Below are 19,388 nucleotides of genomic sequence, written 5' to 3'. Positions count from 1 at the left end.
ACTTAGAGCAGCTCAGGGGTGCTTTAAGTTATGCCTGTCTGCAGTGGCCCATAGGGCCATTCCTGCAGCCAGGGATTGCCAAAGTGTGGCACCACTCAGGCCATCTTCCCTTCCCCTGGCCGTGCTCCTGACATGTTGCCCCTGTGAGGCGTGGTGGCATAGGATTTCTTCACTGCTTCTGTACTAACTCTGCATTGCTGGAGGATTCCCCAGTGCATGGGAATCCTCAGCTGGCCACTGCTGGAGTGGTGTAAAGAAGACTTAAAGGGGTGGCCATTTGTCTGGCAAATAACATGGGTAGCTGCTGTTCTTCCTTTGTCAAACTAAGCAGAACTGAATTCCCAAATGCTCCATTTTAAACTACTTTCTGCAGGGAGTCTGCCACAAACTCTCTTTCAATAAAGTTTGGCACTGCCACTGAGAACATAAGAACGGCCATACTGGGTCAGACCAAACGTCCATCTAGCCCAGTATCCTGTCTTCCGACAGTGCCAGGTGCCCCAGAGGGAATGAACAGGTAATCATCAAGTGATCCATCCCCTGTCACTCATTCCCAGCTTCTGGCAAACAGAGGCTAGGGACACCATCCCTGCCCATCCTGGCTAATAGCCACTGATGGGCCTATCTGCCATGAACTTCTCCAGTTCTTTTTTGAGTATATTAAAAATCCAACATTTCCAAGGGGCTTCCCTGCTGGTATTATTATGTCCTTTCCCAACAATTAAATTCAAGAGAGAATGTGTGCACGTACCAAATGGGTAAGGAAGTTGAAAACTCTCCAGATCATCTTATAAATAATGGTGCAGCCTGGATGATTCTCATGCAGTGGCTTTGAGTGAAGATGTAAATAGTTTGGAGCTCTCTACTGGTTGAAGTACAGTAACTCCTCGCTTAAAGTTATAGTTATGGTCCTGAAAAATGCAACTTTAAGTGAAACCATGTTAAGCGAATCCAATTTCCCCATAAGAAGTAATGTAAAAGGGGGAGGGGGTTAAGTTCCAAGGAAATTTTTCACACACACGCACTCTCTCTCTCTCTCTCTCTCTTTTTTAAACAAACAATTTAATACTGGTACACAGTGACGATGTTTGTGAGGCTTGGTTGAGGTGGTGAAGTCAGAGGGTGGGATATTTCCCAGGGGATTTCTAACTGCTAAATGATGAACTAGCAATCATCTGAGCCCTCAAGGGTTAACCCATTGTTGTTAATGTAGCCTCACACTCTACAAGGCAGCACGAATGGAGGGAGGGGAGACAGCGTGGCAGACAGAGACACAGAGTGCGTGTGAGAGAGAGAGAGAGACGGACGCGCATTGCCCCTTTCAGTACACTGACCTCACTCTAAGTACACTCTAAGTAGATCAGCAAGTTGAGACAGAAGCTGCTGCCAGAAGCTCCCTCTGTCCTGAGCCCTGTCCTGTCCATTCCTCCCCCCCCCGCACTCAACGGAAATGGGGTAAGCAGGGTGCAGGAGTAGGGGGACACCCTGACATTAGCGTCCTCCCTCCCCCCCATGCACAGCAAGCAGGAGGCTCCCGGGAGCAGCTCCAAGGCAGAGGGCAGGAGCAGCACACAGCAGTAGGGGGAGGGACACCTGAACTGCCCGGCAATTGACAGCCTGCTGGGCGACTGCTGCACAGGGAACTTAGGGGAGCTGATGGAGGGCCGCGGGCCCACCCTGGTTCCAAGCCCCCACCAGCTGGCTCCACCGGGCTGCTCTTCCTGCAAGCCGTGGACAAAGCAGGCAGCTGCCAAACGACATTATAAGGGAGCATTGCGCAACTTTAAACGAGCATGTTCCCTAATTGATCAGCAACGTAACAATGAAACAACGTGAACCGGGACGACTTTAAGCGAGCAGTTACTGTACCTTTCTGCCTGTGGTAGTTGTGATCATCTGAGTGCTGGCACTAACCGTGCTCAGTTTTTATTGGAAGGGGACTGGTGACAAGCTGTCTCAGTGAAAAGTCCTTTGCTTTGGAAGTAGCGTCCTGTCTTGGTTCACCAGAGCCTACACTGAGTTTACTCCAGAATGACCTGCATTCATGTGTTCTCTAAGGCACAGAGGGTGAGTAAAGGGAGGGGTTAGGAGAGAGGTCACATGGGTTGAGAAGACTTCTCTTTCCATGTCTGGTGATTAAGATCCATTGGATGTGTTTCGGTTTTATTGTATGTGATGTACCACGAGCTTTAACACAGGTGCAGATGGCAAAGTCTAAAATAAGAAGAACACTGGGCAAACTCACAAAAAAGATGCAAGTGAAAGAATCTGAAGAAAGCTTTACAAAATGGATCCTTTTATCAAGATTTGAGGACTATTGAAAGGCACATTTCACAACTGTTGAATTACAATGAAATTCCTGGACTTACATACAATATCCACATTCTTAAAAGCAGTTCATAACAATGGCACATTCTGAAATGTACATATTCCATTTCAGTTAATAACAGTGATTATTTGGTTAATACTTTTGGAGAACACACCACACCAACTATAGCCCAGCACCTGCAGAAAACAAGTTGTAAACACCGCATTAATTTAATCGGTAGACACACTCCGGCTTCTCTGAGCTCATCGTTTAGCATAAGAGAACTGCAGAAAGCAGTAGAGTGGTTTTAGGCATCCTAGTGTAGAAGAAGACAGCCTTGATTCAGTTTTTCCAAGAGGTGCAGATTAATGTTCATTCAGGGCCTGCATCTGCTCCCCTGGATATAAGTGGCTTCCGTGATGTCAGGATCAGGCCTTAAGCACTATTAAATCATTCTGTTTGTACTCTAAATTAACACGCTGAAAAGTGTTTATTTGGAAAACAAACACTCTAAAGTTCCAAGTGCAAGAAGCATTGTTGGAATGTAGCAATAAATGTCTCCTGTACAACAGTGGGATGGCCAGAAGCATCCAATTAATGGCATTTACAAGGCAGTAATTCCAGCCCCACATGTATTTCCCCTGAAAGTAAGAAGGCAGTACAGATTATATGTGAAGGGAAACAGCAAATTAATAGGGAGCCAGGAAACTGCTGACACTGTGAAAATAATGTCTTTAGTATCCTAGGTCAGTTGGTCTATAACTTCGCTAATTCACTTCTCTCAATTTTAATAGTAGGCCAAGCAGCATTACAGGTGTATAGGACAGAAGGTAACAGATCCATAATGTGTCCACATAATCCATAGCAAATGGACAACTGAGATACAGATCTCCACTGTCAGACAAGTGTGGCCATTTGTTCAATAACATACAGTCAAAAAGTTCATCTGTATTCTTTTTCTGGCTGTATTGAACTGGGGGGTGGGAGTAGAATGCTAATTATCTTCATTCAGCTCATGGCTAAGTTCTGTATCTGTATGTAATAATTACTCAAATATGTTTTTAATTAATTGTTGCTATTGTAAGTCAGATTGGCTTGTCAGTCTTATGTGCAGCAGGGATTTTACAGAAGAGCCCTCTAACCTACTCAACCTCTGCACAGAAATGGATTTAGAAACAAAGATATATATTAATTTTACTTTAAAAAACAAAAACAAAAACAGCAAATGGAAGAAAATATATTATCCAAGGACATCTTGCCCTTTGCAAAGTTTCTGCTCTGGATTGTCCCCTCCAGATATTAGGAAATATATGCAATTGATTTTATGCTGTCAATCAAGACAAATTAATGTAGAAGGAAACTAGAAATGCCACTTCTTTCACCACAATAGATCTTTTTGTTGTTGAACTGACACTGATTTGAATGGTTTTGGTGTGTTAATGTAGACGTTCTTTTGAACACCTAAAGAAGGTCTCTTGCCCTTTCCAGCCTTCCGTGTGCCTCCTCTCCAAAGATAACCCTTGGATTGGGAAGGGGAAAACAGCAAGTGTGCAGTTTCCCATGGACACTCTTCAGTTTTAAGCTTGCAGCCCCTTTTTGTAGGCAAACAGCCCAATGGCAGCCACTGAAGTGAAGAAAGTGGAAAATCCAACGAGCTTCAGCAGTCCTGGTACAGATGGCAAGTTTCTCTCCCAAAAGGTAGTAGTGATTGGCTGGGCTGGGACATCCTGGAGGAGGAAACATTCCGTATTAGTGCAGGGTCACCTCTGCCATGAGAGGGAGAGTACAGAGCTCACGAATGTACTATATAAATCATAGGCTTCTCTTTCTTTTTAACTAAATGGGGGGTAGGAGGGGGTCCCAAAACACCTTCTGTTGTAACTTGGTCACAATATGGAAAAGGCTGAGAACCACGGATATAAATCAGACAACAGGCTAGGCAAGAAGGGTGGCCTTGTGGTTAAGGACCCAGACTGGGAGTCAGCAGAATCAGGTTCATTTCCTGGCTATTCCAAGACTCCCAGTAGTACCCTGAGCAATGAGAAATCATTCTCTCTGGGCCTTAGTTCCCCATCTGCAAAATAGCAAACAATATTTCCCTCCCTCACAGGGGTGTTGGGAAGATGAATTCATTCATAATGTTAGGTGATCAGAAGCACTCATATGGCCCCATCGCTATAAGAACTTAGCTAGGGCTAGCAACCAGAACACTGTGTTTAGCTATTGCTCTATCAATACATAGGATATAAAGCTTGCCTCTGACTCTGGTTCAGGCATCCAGATTTCACCCTTTGAGATCTTTCCCATCTTGAACAATATCTGGAAGAAAAATAATGACACCACATGAACATTCATGTTTTATTTAATAATCATAGGCTGGTAATATATTAAGTAATGAAGAAAATGAAAAACTTTTTTTTTCATAAGCTAAAAGTCAGAGCAACTTGTGCAGCTTTCCCACTTGAGACCGTTGTCATAGGTTTCATCCCACCAGGCACAGGCGAAAAGGTTACCTGACAATCTATTACCCAACCTGAGAAATATTAAAGTAAGTTTAACCTTGTGTCACTCATGAGATTGAACATCTACTGGCAGTGATGCTGGCTGGATTGCCAATCACAGGGACAGGGGTGTAAATCTGTGCCTCTGAAGGTTCGATTGTGGAGTTATCCCTTGGCTTTTTGGGGAGTATAAAAATCAGTGTTTCTAAAACAACAAAAAACCATAGTGCTGTAACAAGGGCAGAGGTTTGCAAGGGCATAAAATGTCTGCAGCACAAATAGGTAAATGTCTCTGTAGCTACCACTGTTGTGGTGTGTAGAGGGAAAGAGAAGGAGGGGTGATCTGAAACCCTTATGATTATTAAAATAATACACTATCATATCAAATGGAAGCCCTGGACCCGATTCTCAGTCCCACTGAGCCTCCTTTACACTGCTCTGCCAGAGTAAAGGAACAATGGGGGGTAAAATATAATCTGTGCCCACTTGCAGGTCCTTTTATCCTGGGTACATCCACACGGCTGCTGAAAGCCAGCCTTCCAGTCCGGGGAGACAGACTCATGCTAGCTCTGCTCTAGCTATCACACTAAAAATAGCAATGAGGACAGTGCGACAGGGATGGTGGCCTGGGCTCTCTAGCTGAGCCCAGACCCAGGAGGTCAGGCGGACTGGGGACTCGAGTGGCTAGTCTGTGCTGCCACCCATGCTGGAGTGTCCACACTGCTACTGTTAGTGCGCCAGCTCAAGCGGCGTGAGCACGAGTCCGTCTGTCTGGGCTTGGAGCAAGCCTCCCAGCTGCTGTGCAGACATCCCCAGTCTGACTGAGAAGCAAGCCCTGTATGTGCTATTTGTTTGCTCTTTTTATTTTTTTTTAAACAGACTGTTCGTTGCCCATGATGGATCGACAGACCTTCGCTACATGCTCTCTGTCAGAGAGAAGCAGAAGGGAGTGATCACTTGTCGTAGAAAGGTCAGATTTTAAGAGTCTATAACTGGAAATAATAGCTAGTGCAAGAAATACATAATGAGCTAAAACAAATAATGGACTCTGAGGGAAGTTGCATGGGTAGATCTGAGGGCAGAACTGGGCTTGAGGTGTTTATTTTTAGGCATAGGATACATTGCACTGGCTTGGATTTAATATTTCGGTGATGAATTTGATAACATTCAGATTTGTCTGAGACTTTAACTTGTAATGCCTCAAAGGATTTAATAATATACAGAATACAGTTAAACTTTGGCTCGTGGTGTTTTGGAATCTTGCCACTGTTCATTCTAGGAGCCCTCTTTCATTAGTACAGTTACAGTAGCTAATGAACCCAGGGTATGTCTACACTTTGAGCGGGGCATATGACTCCCAACTCAAGGAGACCCACTTGTGCTAGCTCTCAGTGAGGGAGTAGGCTAAAAATCGAATGTAGCTGCAACAGTGGGAGTGGTGGGAGGGGCTGCTAGCCCTGAGTACGTGCCTAGGGTCTCTGACCGGCACCTTACTTGGGGTGGCCCTGTCACTCATGCCAGGACAGTTACATTCTATTTTTAGTGATTAGCCCCATGACGGGTAGTGTGGATATGTCTCCTCTGGCTGGGAATCACAGCCCCAGCTCCAAATGCAGACATACTCCATGTCAGATACTAAGATCAAAATCCCCATGAAACATCTGGCCTCTTTTGGTCTTCAATAGCCATGATCAAGGAAAAGTGGCTATCCGTACCTCTCTTGCTGCTCTCTCTCCTGCCTGCACAGCCCCCTCCATGTACCCACTCCATTGGGTAGCAGTCTCTGTGCCCGCAAAGTAGATCTTGCCGACGGGCTGGCGAATGATCCTTTAAAACAAATGTAAAATGTTAAAGACCACTAACAGAAGGCTGACGATCATTTTAAAAGCAATTATTGCCCTTGACACTAGAGCCTGTTAAGTTTCTTAAGAATTCCTAAAGGGCTGGTATGGAAAGGGAAAGAAATACATTAGGTTTTTCCTTCGGTTAGCATCTTACCTGCTCCTATTTACAACATGTTAACTTTAGTCAAGACACAGAAAATCAGAGAAAATCCAAGACACAAACTGATCTCTCAGAAGATGTCTCATTTTAGTGCTTGGATAGGGAACAATCCTAAGAGGCACCAGAAATGCACTGTGGTTAAATGGATTTATTTCCCCTGTATGGCTACTTTGCTTTTATTCTTCCATTACAACTGGATAGGAAGGATGCCTTTGCAGGGATGGGTTGCTCTTATATTTTGAGATTCAGCAGAGCTTTCCCATTTGTATGGCTGCATGCTAAAGGGGAAGAGAGAGAGAGATGCTTCTGTGTGCAGAAGAGAGAGCTGCATCTCCCCCTTTAGGACCCTGTGCTGCTCTAGTTCAGATGCTAGCTGCACAAACTCCATAAGCTTCCTGGGCCACACAGCCACAGGAATTTCACTTCCTTTTCATAGAGGGAGAGTCTCTAGTGGTCACAGAGAAAACACTGGGTTAGACTTTAAACAGCTGCCAGAAACTAGCTCGGCCTCTGGGCAAAGCCATAAACCTCACCCATCACTCCATGGCACTCAGGCTAATAAAATATAGCACCCACATGTTCAGGGAATCCCCAGCATCCTGAAACATGGACAGGATATTCCCCAGATGACTGGCAGCCAGCTTGAGAAAAATCTTAAAAGGGCCATAGTGTGCCCCTGCCAAGGATGTATGGGTTGAGTTGTTCCCATTGTGTGCAGGAAGGAGTATCATGTTCACCGCAAGTACTTCAGTAATAGAACTAGACTTCTGATCACTAGTAGCTGAAGTGGGCCATATGAACAAAGCAATTTTCCTATGCTCCTAGTTAGGTGTAAGAACTGTATGTTGTTGTTTGTGGGTTTGGGTTTACGTTATAAGAATTTTACTTATTTGTTCCTTCCCTGTGACTAACTGAATTAGCTCTGCCTGAGCCTGACCTTGCCGGTATTGAGTTAATGACAACTCTCCCATTGACTTCAGTGGTCACAGCATCACTCTTCTAGAAAGCACTGAAGGAACATATTAAACATTTTAAGCAGCAAAAATGGTCAGTGACCTAGTGGGAAGAGGTCTTGTATTGCTGACATAGCTCCATTAGCCAGTGTGTTCTGTTTCACTGAAGATTATGGGTGAAATCCTGGTTCCACTGTAGTCAACAGCAAAACTCACGTTGACTTCAGTGGGGCCAGGATTTCACCCTATGCTGTATGTTCAATGTGTTTTGTATAGAAAGAATATTGTAACAATTACAAAGAAGTTACTTAAAAAAAAAAAGCACAGTGTTATCTTGTTTACCTTCCATATTGAGACATGATGCCTGGTGGGAAGTAGGCTGTATAACATCCCCCTGAATACTGTTCTTCACTCCAGTTCTTTTCTTCATAATGCACTGGCTGTAACAGTTAACAAGACGTGAAAGAAAGAACAAGCCCTTGGCTAGGATATTGGAAATAAAATAAGTAAATGTTTGGCTTTTAGGAAACAAAACTAGAATTTTTTTTTACAATGCTGATACAGGACTCACACTGCATGCTGTTAATACTATCCAACAGCACAAAATGAGCAGGTTTGTACTTCTGTGGAGAACTGATCTCCCATATAATATAGACAACTTTGACAATTCTTATCCTCTTTTCTGGTATAGAGTCAGAGTTCTTGACTCCCGCTAGTGTTTGGGGTTCACCAGCAGCTGGGGAAGCAGGTATCATATGGCGTAACCTGCATTGCTTTTGACAACTAAAATGTAAATGTTGTCCTTGCTTCACTATTCGGAAGAAACAAGTAGCACTACTACAATGTAAATGAAAGAACAGGCCATGGTTTCTCACATGTAAAGCCTCTTCTGAGCCCATCACTTTGGCATACAGCTCACAGATTTTTCTCTTCCTAAACACAAATATAAACAGCAATCAGAAAACAAGTGAAAGAACCTCATTCTTTGCTGCTGTTCTTAACATTAAAATCTGTTTCAATACACGGTAAAGTTATTTTTGCACGTGCAACAGATTCCAAGTTCATACTCTTAGGCCAAATTTTCAAACACTGATGCCTAAGTGCTAAATCCTGGTATCACATTTGGGAAGCTCATGTTGGACTGAGTGCCAATAAATGAATGTTTGTACAGTTATCTGAGAATGCAGGGTCAAATTATACTCAGATTCACTGGTATAAGTCTGGAATAGCTCCAATGAAGTCAATGGAATCACTCCAGATTTACAACAGCGTAGCTGAGAGCAAATTTCGACCTGTAAAATGCTCAATGGTATTTTATTTATTATGAACAACAAAATAAGCTTCAAACTGGACTCTTTTTTCATATATGGTTGTGGAAATAGTACTGTTGTAGACACGTATGTTTATACATGTATGTAAATAATAATAAATGTTAGAATATTTTTGTCTGGCCCTTAGGGGAAGGACACCGAAGGTTATGTACCTCAGCACTCCCTTCATGTCATTAATGGACCAACTATGTGAAAATGGTCAGGAAGGAAGCAAGCATTTTGGAATCTTTACAGTAACCAGCAGTTGTCGCAGACCAAAACAGTGCCCCAGGACTATCTATGAAAGACAATGTGCTAGTGATAACATGAAAAAGCAGATAGCATGTGGACCCTTTAAAATATCCTTAAAATGGATTCCCTGGGTGCTGTGCCTGCTTACGCAAGCTGAGTTTGGCCCTTGGCGTTTAGGAAATACTATTATCTGTAGTTGCTCTATGGGTATATAAAATTACTTGGTGAAGCATCCTAAAGAACAACTCTTTGAAATTTGTAAGTTCTTACCTCTCTTCTTTGCTGACCCGTGCAAGTCTATAGGCCTTTCTTGTAAGGATAAAACTAAAGACAAGAGGACATAAGTATTGTGCAGTGTCAATACACAGGCTGATTTACAAAGCACACGTATAAAGTCTTTGGTTTAGAAGACTTTACAATGAGTGAGGCAAACACACTCCTGGTAAGTCTCATTTTTTTACCAGATAAATAGCTTAATCATCACAGAATTCATTTATCCATATTCAATAGCTTCTTGCATTATATCCAGAAATGATCAGCTCGTACAGAGATCACAGAGTGCAGGAGTAAAGTGCTACTTGCAGGAAGCTAACAAAACTGATTACCACATGCTGTGCTAGCTGAAGCTTCCTAATGGGTTGAAGGTGTAGCCCCCAGGTACAGCATAGTACAGCAATTCAAGGTGAAGGTGACGGAGGCATGGACTACTGACAAGGGAGAGTCTGGGGGAGATCTCAGAAAGGGGCCGAGCCCTTTGAAAGCAACTCCATCTACCCCTGCTAGGATCTGCACAGGGGTCAATAGTACCCTATGGTAACTGGTATCAAAGAGAGCTCACAGACCTAGAAGAATCAATAGACACCCCTATGGTGGAATGTTCAAAATTGCTCAGCATTGGCCTAAGTCTGCTCTCACTGAAGTGAGCGGTGCAATGCCCATTGACTTCAGTGGGAACGGAATTAGGCAACACCCTGATCTTCCTCCAGTGTGAGGAGATAATCAACCAATACAAAACGTGCAGCCTCTCTTTCCATATCGAGATCTAAATCCAAATTGGCTAAGATCAAGACCTGAGTTTCCTTGAACTGGGCTTTAGTTTTCTTGTCCCTCTAAATTCCCAGGGAGCTGCCCCTCCTACAAGGCCAATAACACTTATTTTATTAAAAGATCCATGATTAGGTCAGCTGCAGGGCAATTGCAGGGGAGTGAGGCTACAGTATACACAACATATATTTTATGACAAGCAGTTTAGAAGGCTAGTCACATTCCTATCAGTAATTGCTCTAAGATGTTTTCAGCTAGAGTCAAATTGATTCCTGGAATAATTCCATTGACCTCAGATGAATTTGGCTCCTGGAATCCTTCATAAAGTTGTGCATATTAGCAAAGAGATGATTTCGACATTGATTTTAGTAGCAAGAAAAAATATTTACATTCCTGTTGCTGACAGTAACTTGAGAGGAATGTTAGGGGGTTTCATGGTGTTCAGAACAAGGACATTTTAAAACTGTGTGTCCATAACGTTACACAATTCAATAGGAGTGTTAGGCTCTCTCTGTATGGTACTGTACATGCAATTATTTGGTATATATACACAAGTATTTTTTCAGCTTGTTTGGAAGGTTCGCCTTGGATTTAAAATGGAAACATTTAGTAAACTTTTCTTTAATTTATATTCACTTAATTCACTCTTTTCAAAAGCCACTAAGTGCTGTTACACATTTTCCAGCTCTCCTTCCAAAATAAAATGCTAAATACTTGGCAGTTTCTCCAGAATTCCAAATCTGTCACTGAGCAGCTGTGCTTTGACCGAATTACAAGATGCTTGAGGAACAGTCCTTCATCTCTCTTCAATGCATTGCAGATTCAAGACAAACAATGGCTTCTGTCAACTGCATTTTCAGTATTCAGCATGGCCAAAAGAGAAGGCCCAGTATAGCCAGAGCAAGATGCTTGGTAAATCTGAGTAAGAGAGGTTTAATTTCTAGGGACCCAATTCAGCAAAACCCTTAAATGTGTGCTTAACTTCAACCATAGGAATAGGCACATTGGACAATGTACCTCCCTTCCCACCAGCCTCCTCACAGCTGGTGAAAAGCCTCTCTCCAAGGAATCCAGAGGCTTGAAGGGGCTGCATAACTACTTTATCCCACACAAGAGGATGCCCAAAGACTGCAGCTGGCCCAGTGTGCCTTCCATGCATCCTTCCAATGTATGAATATCACCTATAGTGATTTGCATGCTTTCCAATCCCCTCCGTAAGTCCTTTAAAAAGCATCTAAAAATCTAGGAATATGGACTAGGGGCTCCTTACCCTATAATGGCAGGCACAGATCCATCAGGTTTGGAATCATCTAAGGTTATTGAAATTGGAGCTTCTTCGTCCTCAATAAGCATGCAGCCACAGTAATCTGACAGGAGAAAGGAAACAGATATAATAACTGCTGGGTGTTATTCACTGGTAGTAATGAAAAAAATTCCATAAAAAGTAAATGTAGAGCTGTTCTTCATTCACTGATAATACCAAGAAACCTGGAACCTCCTTCTAGCATTCTCTCTCTCCCTGTCAGTACAGTTTCCCAAACTGCGTGTATACACACATCCTAATTTGTTTTTAAATGGGGATTTTGTTGCTTTGCATGAATTTATTTGTGACTCACAGAAAGTTATGGAGACTTACTCTTATCAAATAACAGAAACTGAAAAAAAAATTCAGACTTAGTAGAAATATATTTTATTTGTTCCTCAAGTAGCTTGCCCAAAACAACATTAGAACCCTATTCTTGGCAAGCCTACTCAGTGGAGACTCAATCTTGTACTCCTTGTGGAACTCTCAATGGGGATTACACAGAAGTAGGGTAGAAACAGCAGGGGTAGGACATAACATAGGAATTGCCATAGTGAATCGGACCCCTGGTCCGCCCAGTCTAGTATCTCGCCGCTGATAGTGATCAGATGCTTCAGAGGCAGGTGCAAGAAACCCTGTAGTGGACAACAGTGGAATGACTTGGTGGCTGGCTGAAGAGATATAAATCCTCATAACATAAAAAAAATCCACCTGTTTAATGCAACGGTGGCTGTTCTGATATTGGAAATGAAGCATCCTCACACATAGTTCTGGAAACTTTTTTTTTTGCCCATTCTCCAACACTTAAAGATGATAAACCCGTGGCTTTAAAATTAGTGTAGCACTAAACTCCCAAGTTCTTCATTTTTCCCTGGGGTTGATACCCACATACCCATCTTCTTCCAGAAGGCCTCTTTATAGTACACCATGCATTTAATGACAGAACCCATAGGAAGACGGTGAATTAACTGGTTTCTCTCTGACGGTAGTTCTGGGTTGAAATGGATCTTTGTAGTCAGGCCTGGGGGGATGGCACTAATCACAAAACTGCCCTGAAACACAAGGAATTGATATATCACACACACACCTTCAATCTTAGATATGAACATAAATATTATTTTCCTTTATTTAAGATGACCTTTGTGGCACTATAATATAAAATGACACAATAAAACAAAGCAGATAGAAGGTAGACTAATGTCAGAAGCCAACTAACAATACACTAATATGAGACCCAGTCATAAATAAATCAGTAAAGCAGATTTCAAAGACTTTCAGGGGAGTCTGAGAAGCAGAGACACACAAATGTGTGGTGCTGATTACATTTGGCTAAGAGCTGCAGCGGACATTTCCCCCCACACACGCACACTCTAAATGCAAATTACTATTATTTTTATTGAATTACCTCATATATCTCATGGTTTAGAGTCTCCACGATGACATTATCACCTGACTGATCAATGCAAACTACAGGCCTCTCCAGTTTAACTCTGCCTTTGAGGAGTTCCATTATCTTTTCTGTAATCTGACCAGAACCCCCAACAAACTTCCGCTCCTGGAAAAAAAAACCCCCACCAAGAAATCATCTTCAGAGTAGAGTCTATCATAAATTCTGTTAACACACAAGAAGATCAGGGTCAGATTTTCAAGTACACAGAGCGCACAAACAAGGCCAGATTTTCAAGAGTTGTTTTGAGTTAACTAATCAGCTTTGTATGCTTGAAGGACACTCATACATTCAATAATAAGTGGCCATGGAAACCAAAATGGCAGCTATTACAACAGCAGCAAAAAAACCTATGTTGAAGGGATGTGGGGAGGGAAGTTAAATAAATTGTCCTGCTTTAACTTGAGGCCTAGATTGATTAGATGCCACATTGTACAAAGCTCCCATAGATGACAATTTGACACTTTCAAACACATATTGAATTCTTGCACTCTGAAAACTGATTATTCATCTTTTCATTAACTGCAGAGAACTTGTTAAGTTTGTGCAATGGAAAAGGACCACCACACTTGTTCATTATGATCTCAAGAAAGGAAACATTTATGACATTCTGTACCTGCCCCCCATTGGTTACGGAAAATATCCTGGTTGTCCCCCCACACAGCTTCACGTACCACAGGAACCAGAGAGCAGAGACCTCATGTGGCTCAGAGGTGACATTGATATTCACAAAGAGAGTAGCAAACTCTCTGGCAGTTCTGTATGCCAAACAAAAGCAAAGACAACGGGGTTAGGAAGTAGATATTAGAGCTGGGTAAAAGTTTTTGGATAATTAGTACATTCACCAAAAATGCATTTTTCAGGGCCCTGAAACAAAATCACAAATTCAGGTTGAACTTAAATAGTTTCAGCTGACAAAAACTGGGGAAGTTTTTTTTTTTTTTTGGCAATATCAAAATGTTTTGGTTTTGACATTTTGTTTTGAAACTACACTTTCAAAATGAAATATGATTTCAAAACAATATTTATAATATTTCACTGCACCTGAACAAAATGTCTGTGTTTTTTTGTTTTGGTGAGAAAAACCATAACAATTCTGTTTTGGTTCAAAACAGGTTTTTGTTGTTGTTAGCCATTGAACTTAAATTCAATTAGTCACTAAGCAATAATAAATATTATTTTGCTGTTGGCTATTATTAGTTTTTCTTTATTATCTTTGAACAAGGTTATTTCCCGAAAGCGCACAGATCATTTTTGCTCAATTCAATTTTTTTGGCCTGTAGAAAGGACTATTTGAATATGTTTATAAGAAGCTCCCTACCATTTACCCATACTTCTTAACTAGTTTCCCAGTTGCCACTACTGCCACAAAACAAATATTTTCTCAACAGGAGATGCATTTGATAGCCAGTTAGTGGAGGTCTTCTGCCTGTCTCCTCCATCGGGAGCTCATCAAGTACACCACTCCCACGGTTTGATACATCCCTGGTAGCTTAAGGAGTTCATTTCCAAGGCCACTACTTACTCTCCCACATGTCACTGCAATAAATTTTATTGCCTCGTCAAATTTAAGTACTACAATGTACAGCAATGACAGCAATCATAGTAAATATATATACAGAGGGCCAAATTCCCTGCTGGTGTAACTCCACTCAACACAACAGTGTTACACCACCAGAGTATTCACCTATATTTCACTTGTGATTTGTTAATTAGCATACTAAGTTAGATCATTTATGAAAGACAGTCAAAGTGCTTCCAGATAAAGTTTCATTAACAGAGAGAATCTCTATTCATCTGCTGAGGTAACCAACTTAGCAAGCTATCTCCGATGGAATATGTAACTTGTGAACTTTTACAGCCCTTTCTTACTTTGGCTCTGAGGGTAGATTTAATTTACTTAGGCATGCGCTTTACTTGCCTTTGCAAGTTATTGGTGTGGCTCTGAAAGTACCCAGCATGCAGAAAGATGAGTTTCCTACTTATAATACTGCCATTCTGAGCAGTGGCTCAGAAACTTTGATTGGTTTGAAGGGAATAAAGCAGAGAGAGTTTTGAGTTTTTGAACATATCTCAGCTCAACATCCTCATTAAAATTACAAGAATCAGCAATAGAATCAGTTTTGTTCACATTGCACAGAAGCACTGTAGCACACAGCTTATTAGAAATCTAGTACTGCTTATACATCTGTGAGTTACTGACTTAGAAGAAAGTCCATTTGGTGTAGAAAGGACTGCTCACAATTACTTTTATAGACTACAACAGTGATTCTCAACCTATTACCATCGTGGGCTACATAAGCAGCTCTCTCTGTGTTATGTGGGCCGCATCCACACCTGTATATCTACTACCTGTATGGCCCCGAGCATGTTACATGGGCCACAGCTGTGTGCTGACTGGGCTCCAGGTTGATAACCACTGGACTACATGCATGGGCAGACAAGTGGCTTATAAAATTAATTGTATGGAAAATATCATGCAATAACGATCAGGACAGAAACCTAGTGGCCATATTCTGTAAGCCTCAGAGCAGGAGAAGGATTCGGAGAAGCACAATACCTTGAGGGAGAAAGTAGTCTGAAATCTTTGATGTAGTGCTAAAAACTAGTAAGAAAGAAAAGGCAAACAGTGCTGAGCTGCCTAAATAAAAGGTACTGTACTAAGTATAGAGGTGGAAGCTATTCTAGTACAGTGTAAGGGAATGGCACAGCAAAGTGGGATAGGTTTAATACAGTCTACCTGGTTCTGTTTGCCTCATTATAGGGCGGATGCTATGAAATGAGGAAGGAAGAGCAGACCACAACTGGAGCTGCTGACTCCACATCCAGGCAGTGGTGTTTTTACTCAGATAGCACCTGGAAGTGCATGGCACTTTACAGACAAGGAAAAGCCAATGCCCATTCCCACAAAAGCTTACAATCTAAGACCCTGGTGCTGCCAGGTGCCGAACACTGGGAGTTGAGGTGCTCAGCTCCTTGCATGTTCAACTCTCTTAACCTGCCCTCATAGACCAACTGCTGTAAAACCCATATATCATTATTTATTTATTTATGATGTTTGGGCTTGCTCTAATTAGTCAATTTTTTATACACCGCACCACCAAAAACTACTTGTGGCCTCACTTGTGGCCTCACTAATGCTGAGCAAAAAGAAACAAACAATCACTTAACTCGTTTTACATGGGTACTTCTGCTGAGACAATCTAGTATCACATTTGCTGCCTTTGTGACAGCACAGCACTGTTAATGCATTCAATTTATCACCCACTATACCTTTACAACCTTCCCTCTTCCTACTGTCTACCCAATTATCTTCTATTCTTTGCTGGAGCATTCAATTATTCTTCATACATTAGCCACCTTGCCTCTGTCCTTCTTGAATCTCATTTCAGTGATTTCAGAAACATCTAATTTGTCAGGCTCATTCTATATTTTTAACTCTCTCCTCGTAAGTCATTACAATCCCTTTTCCCTTTGCATCATCTGCAAAACTGAACTCTGACCTGACCCACTTGAAGTCAATAAGAGCATGATCAAGACCTCAGTAAGCGCACTTTACACCCCATCATATAACGTGCCAAGGAAGCTAGAGGATTTTAAAGTGAATAAAATGTTATCTACTTGGTCCAGCAAATTTTGTCGGTGAGCTCTTTCATTGTCATTTTGTCCCATTCTGCAGCATGTGGGGCCGCCCAGGGTGCATCAGCAGGGATCTACAAATGAAGGCAAAATATTAAACTTAGTGCACAGTATATTACTACCTAGTCATATTTAGTTTGCAGCCCCAGGCCTGCTAATATAGTGGGTCAAATCTGCTCCCACCTACTGGTACACTGGTGTAAATCTGGACTCTCTCTGTTTCATCAATAGATACACTCATGTAAACCCAGAGTAAAACTGAGGGCAGAATCTGGCCTTTTATTCACACTGTAAAACTGAACTACACATTTCATGCTGATCTGCTGCCTACAAGTCTCAACACAGGAATGCACTACTGTTTATCTGAATCTTGTCAAAAGAAAGGTATTATCAGAGATTTCTGGGAGAAAGCATGTAGTGTAGGTACATCATAATGCAAAACCTTACACATATGAGTAACTTGTCCTTGTGTGAGTGAAGTTATTGAGGTGTGTGAGTCTTTGCCAGATTGGCCTTCAGTTCAGTAGTAAGGTTATGGAACAGTTGACAGATACCTGAAAGTTTGGAATCCTCTGCAGGGATTTTTTTGCACAGTGGATGGTCAAGAATGTTAAAAGTTCCATTTCTGAAGCATTTACAAATTTTGGTTTTAAAAATAATGTCACTCTGAACTAGCCTGTAGTCCACCTTACGTAGCTGCCCACAAACATCAATATCATCATAACGGTAAGCGCCCCCGCAACTCCTATGCTGTCCTTCCTGGACCTACAGCAGGGGTAAGCAAGTGCTAAGCACATCCGCTGCTTTGCCCCATCCTTGAGCACGTTGGCAGAATCTTGACTTTGCCTCTTTCCCAATACGCTGGACAGCACAGCTGCGCCACCACAGGAGGTAATACTCCCCTACTGGTCTGGATTAGTAACGTATTGCTATTCTCCCCAAGCAAGGCAGGAATCTTACCTCTGTGACGTACAGTGCTTTTCCTGGGGCCCTGCAGCTATATCCTTTATAAAGGGTAGACTCTCTAAACACAGTCTAGTCTTCCATGGTCCAGGGTTTGACATTTTTTAAAAGTCCTTTAGTAAAATAGCACATTTTAGCCTCCAATCTTTAGCCATAAAAATCACTTCTACCCTTTCAGTGCACGTGCCCTGATATCGTTCAGTGTTTGTGGTTGTTGTCTGACACTCCATATTGGAATTCTGAAAGGGTTTTTCTGAACCTTCATGTAAAAAAGCCTATTCCCTGTGACACCAAGACTGATGGTGTAATCTCATGATAGATTTATATGCAGTCCGCATTTACATCATACCTCTTTCCCCATTTCATTCATTGTCCTCCACAGATTGTTATAATCCAGGTAAATTATGGGATTCCATATGGGAGGGAATGCACCGTGGAATGGGTAGGACTTCCCCTGAAATGCACAAATAAAGGTAACCAACTGAGATACAACAGAAAACGGATCAAGGCTTCACGGCAGCACAAATTAAACAGAAATTGCAGTTACCAAAGCAATATTATAATTAACTTTCAATCCAAAAAGTCTTTGTAAATGAACCCTGGGCAAATTTCTGCTGTGAGAAATGCTGATCAACAAGTAGGCCAGGTGACAAACTGTTAAGAAAACCAAGTTGTCTTAATAGGATCCAAAAATTCAGTTTTTGTAGCATCTGGTTTTAGATAATAGAGCAGATTTCAGCCATGTCTGAGGGCTTGTATACACATAAAAATAATCTGGAATAAGGTAGGGTGTGACTTTAAAATAGATTAGCGATTTCTGATTAACTCCATGTACGGATGCTCTTATTCCAGAATAAGAATGTCTTAATGCACAAAATATTCACACACAGGAAATAGCTATTCTGGAATAACTCCTCAGGAAGACAAGTCCTAAATGTTAAGTATTCCTTGCTGCTAAGCCTGTTACTGATGGCTGAAACTGAGACAATTTGGTAGCTCACACTGAATAAGCAACCAAAAGTTTGGATAAACTCTCAATAAGCGTCAGAACTACCTGAATATCTTTGACTGCAGTCACTGATCATTGGTCACTAGGCTTAGAAACTTGGCCACATTCCTTTGTGATATGACGCATCCTGAGACAACACTAGCATCTAAAAAATTCTATACTAAAAACAAACCAATTAAAAAAACCCTCCAGATAATAATTCTCGTTATGAATACATACAAAAATGGATCTGCCAGGAAACTGCTGCAGCTATACAGGCTACTTCCGATGACCTTGGGAAACCATTAAAAGGAAAGCAATCCAACGACACACATTTGAGCAGCTGGTTCTCTTGACAGCTCTTATCTGAATGAGGAGCTGAATCGACAGTCACCATATTTTCCTCACCAAATCATTCTGAACCTGCTCCTCTTGAAATCAATGTCAAAATTCCCATTGACTTTGTGCTGTGTGTGTGTGTGTGCGCGCCCTATTAATTCTCTTCTGACTGGCTTTCTACAGAGATCCTAACACCAAAACCCTACACAAGGGCATTTCACCACCCGGGTTGGTGAGACTAGTAAAGAAGGCAAACCTCAAGATTTAGGGTCACATTATGGCTGTCCTAGTGCAGATGTGCGGAGATGAGAGGATACAGGAGGCAGCTATAGTTCTG

The 19,388-nt window shown here is 41.9% G+C and overlaps 1 protein-coding gene across 1 annotated transcript in view; it reads right to left on the bottom strand.

Annotated features, from left to right (window-relative positions):
* Positions 1-2,303: 2,303 nt before the first annotated feature.
* Positions 2,304-19,388, bottom strand: part of MAOA (monoamine oxidase A) — a 42,146-nt gene continuing 25,061 nt past the window's right edge. Inside the window, exons 4-15 of the mRNA XM_074969162.1 lie at positions 18,074-18,178; positions 16,744-16,835; positions 13,739-13,880; positions 13,081-13,230; positions 12,568-12,727; positions 11,643-11,739; positions 9,599-9,652; positions 8,642-8,699; positions 8,109-8,206; positions 6,525-6,636; positions 4,565-4,627; positions 2,304-4,035 (exon numbers count right to left, since the gene is read on the bottom strand). Coding sequence (XP_074825263.1) covers positions 3,886-4,035; positions 4,565-4,627; positions 6,525-6,636; positions 8,109-8,206; positions 8,642-8,699; positions 9,599-9,652; positions 11,643-11,739; positions 12,568-12,727; positions 13,081-13,230; positions 13,739-13,880; positions 16,744-16,835; positions 18,074-18,178 — 1,281 coding nt within the window. The 3' untranslated portion in view covers positions 2,304-3,885. The remainder of the gene's footprint in view (positions 4,036-4,564; positions 4,628-6,524; positions 6,637-8,108; positions 8,207-8,641; positions 8,700-9,598; positions 9,653-11,642; positions 11,740-12,567; positions 12,728-13,080; positions 13,231-13,738; positions 13,881-16,743; positions 16,836-18,073; positions 18,179-19,388) is intronic.

Source organism: Natator depressus, chromosome 1 (assembly GCF_965152275.1).
Source record: "Natator depressus isolate rNatDep1 chromosome 1, rNatDep2.hap1, whole genome shotgun sequence".
Taxonomy (NCBI): Eukaryota; Metazoa; Chordata; order Testudines; family Cheloniidae; genus Natator; species Natator depressus.
This window is presented reverse-complemented; position numbering and strand designations above follow the sequence as displayed.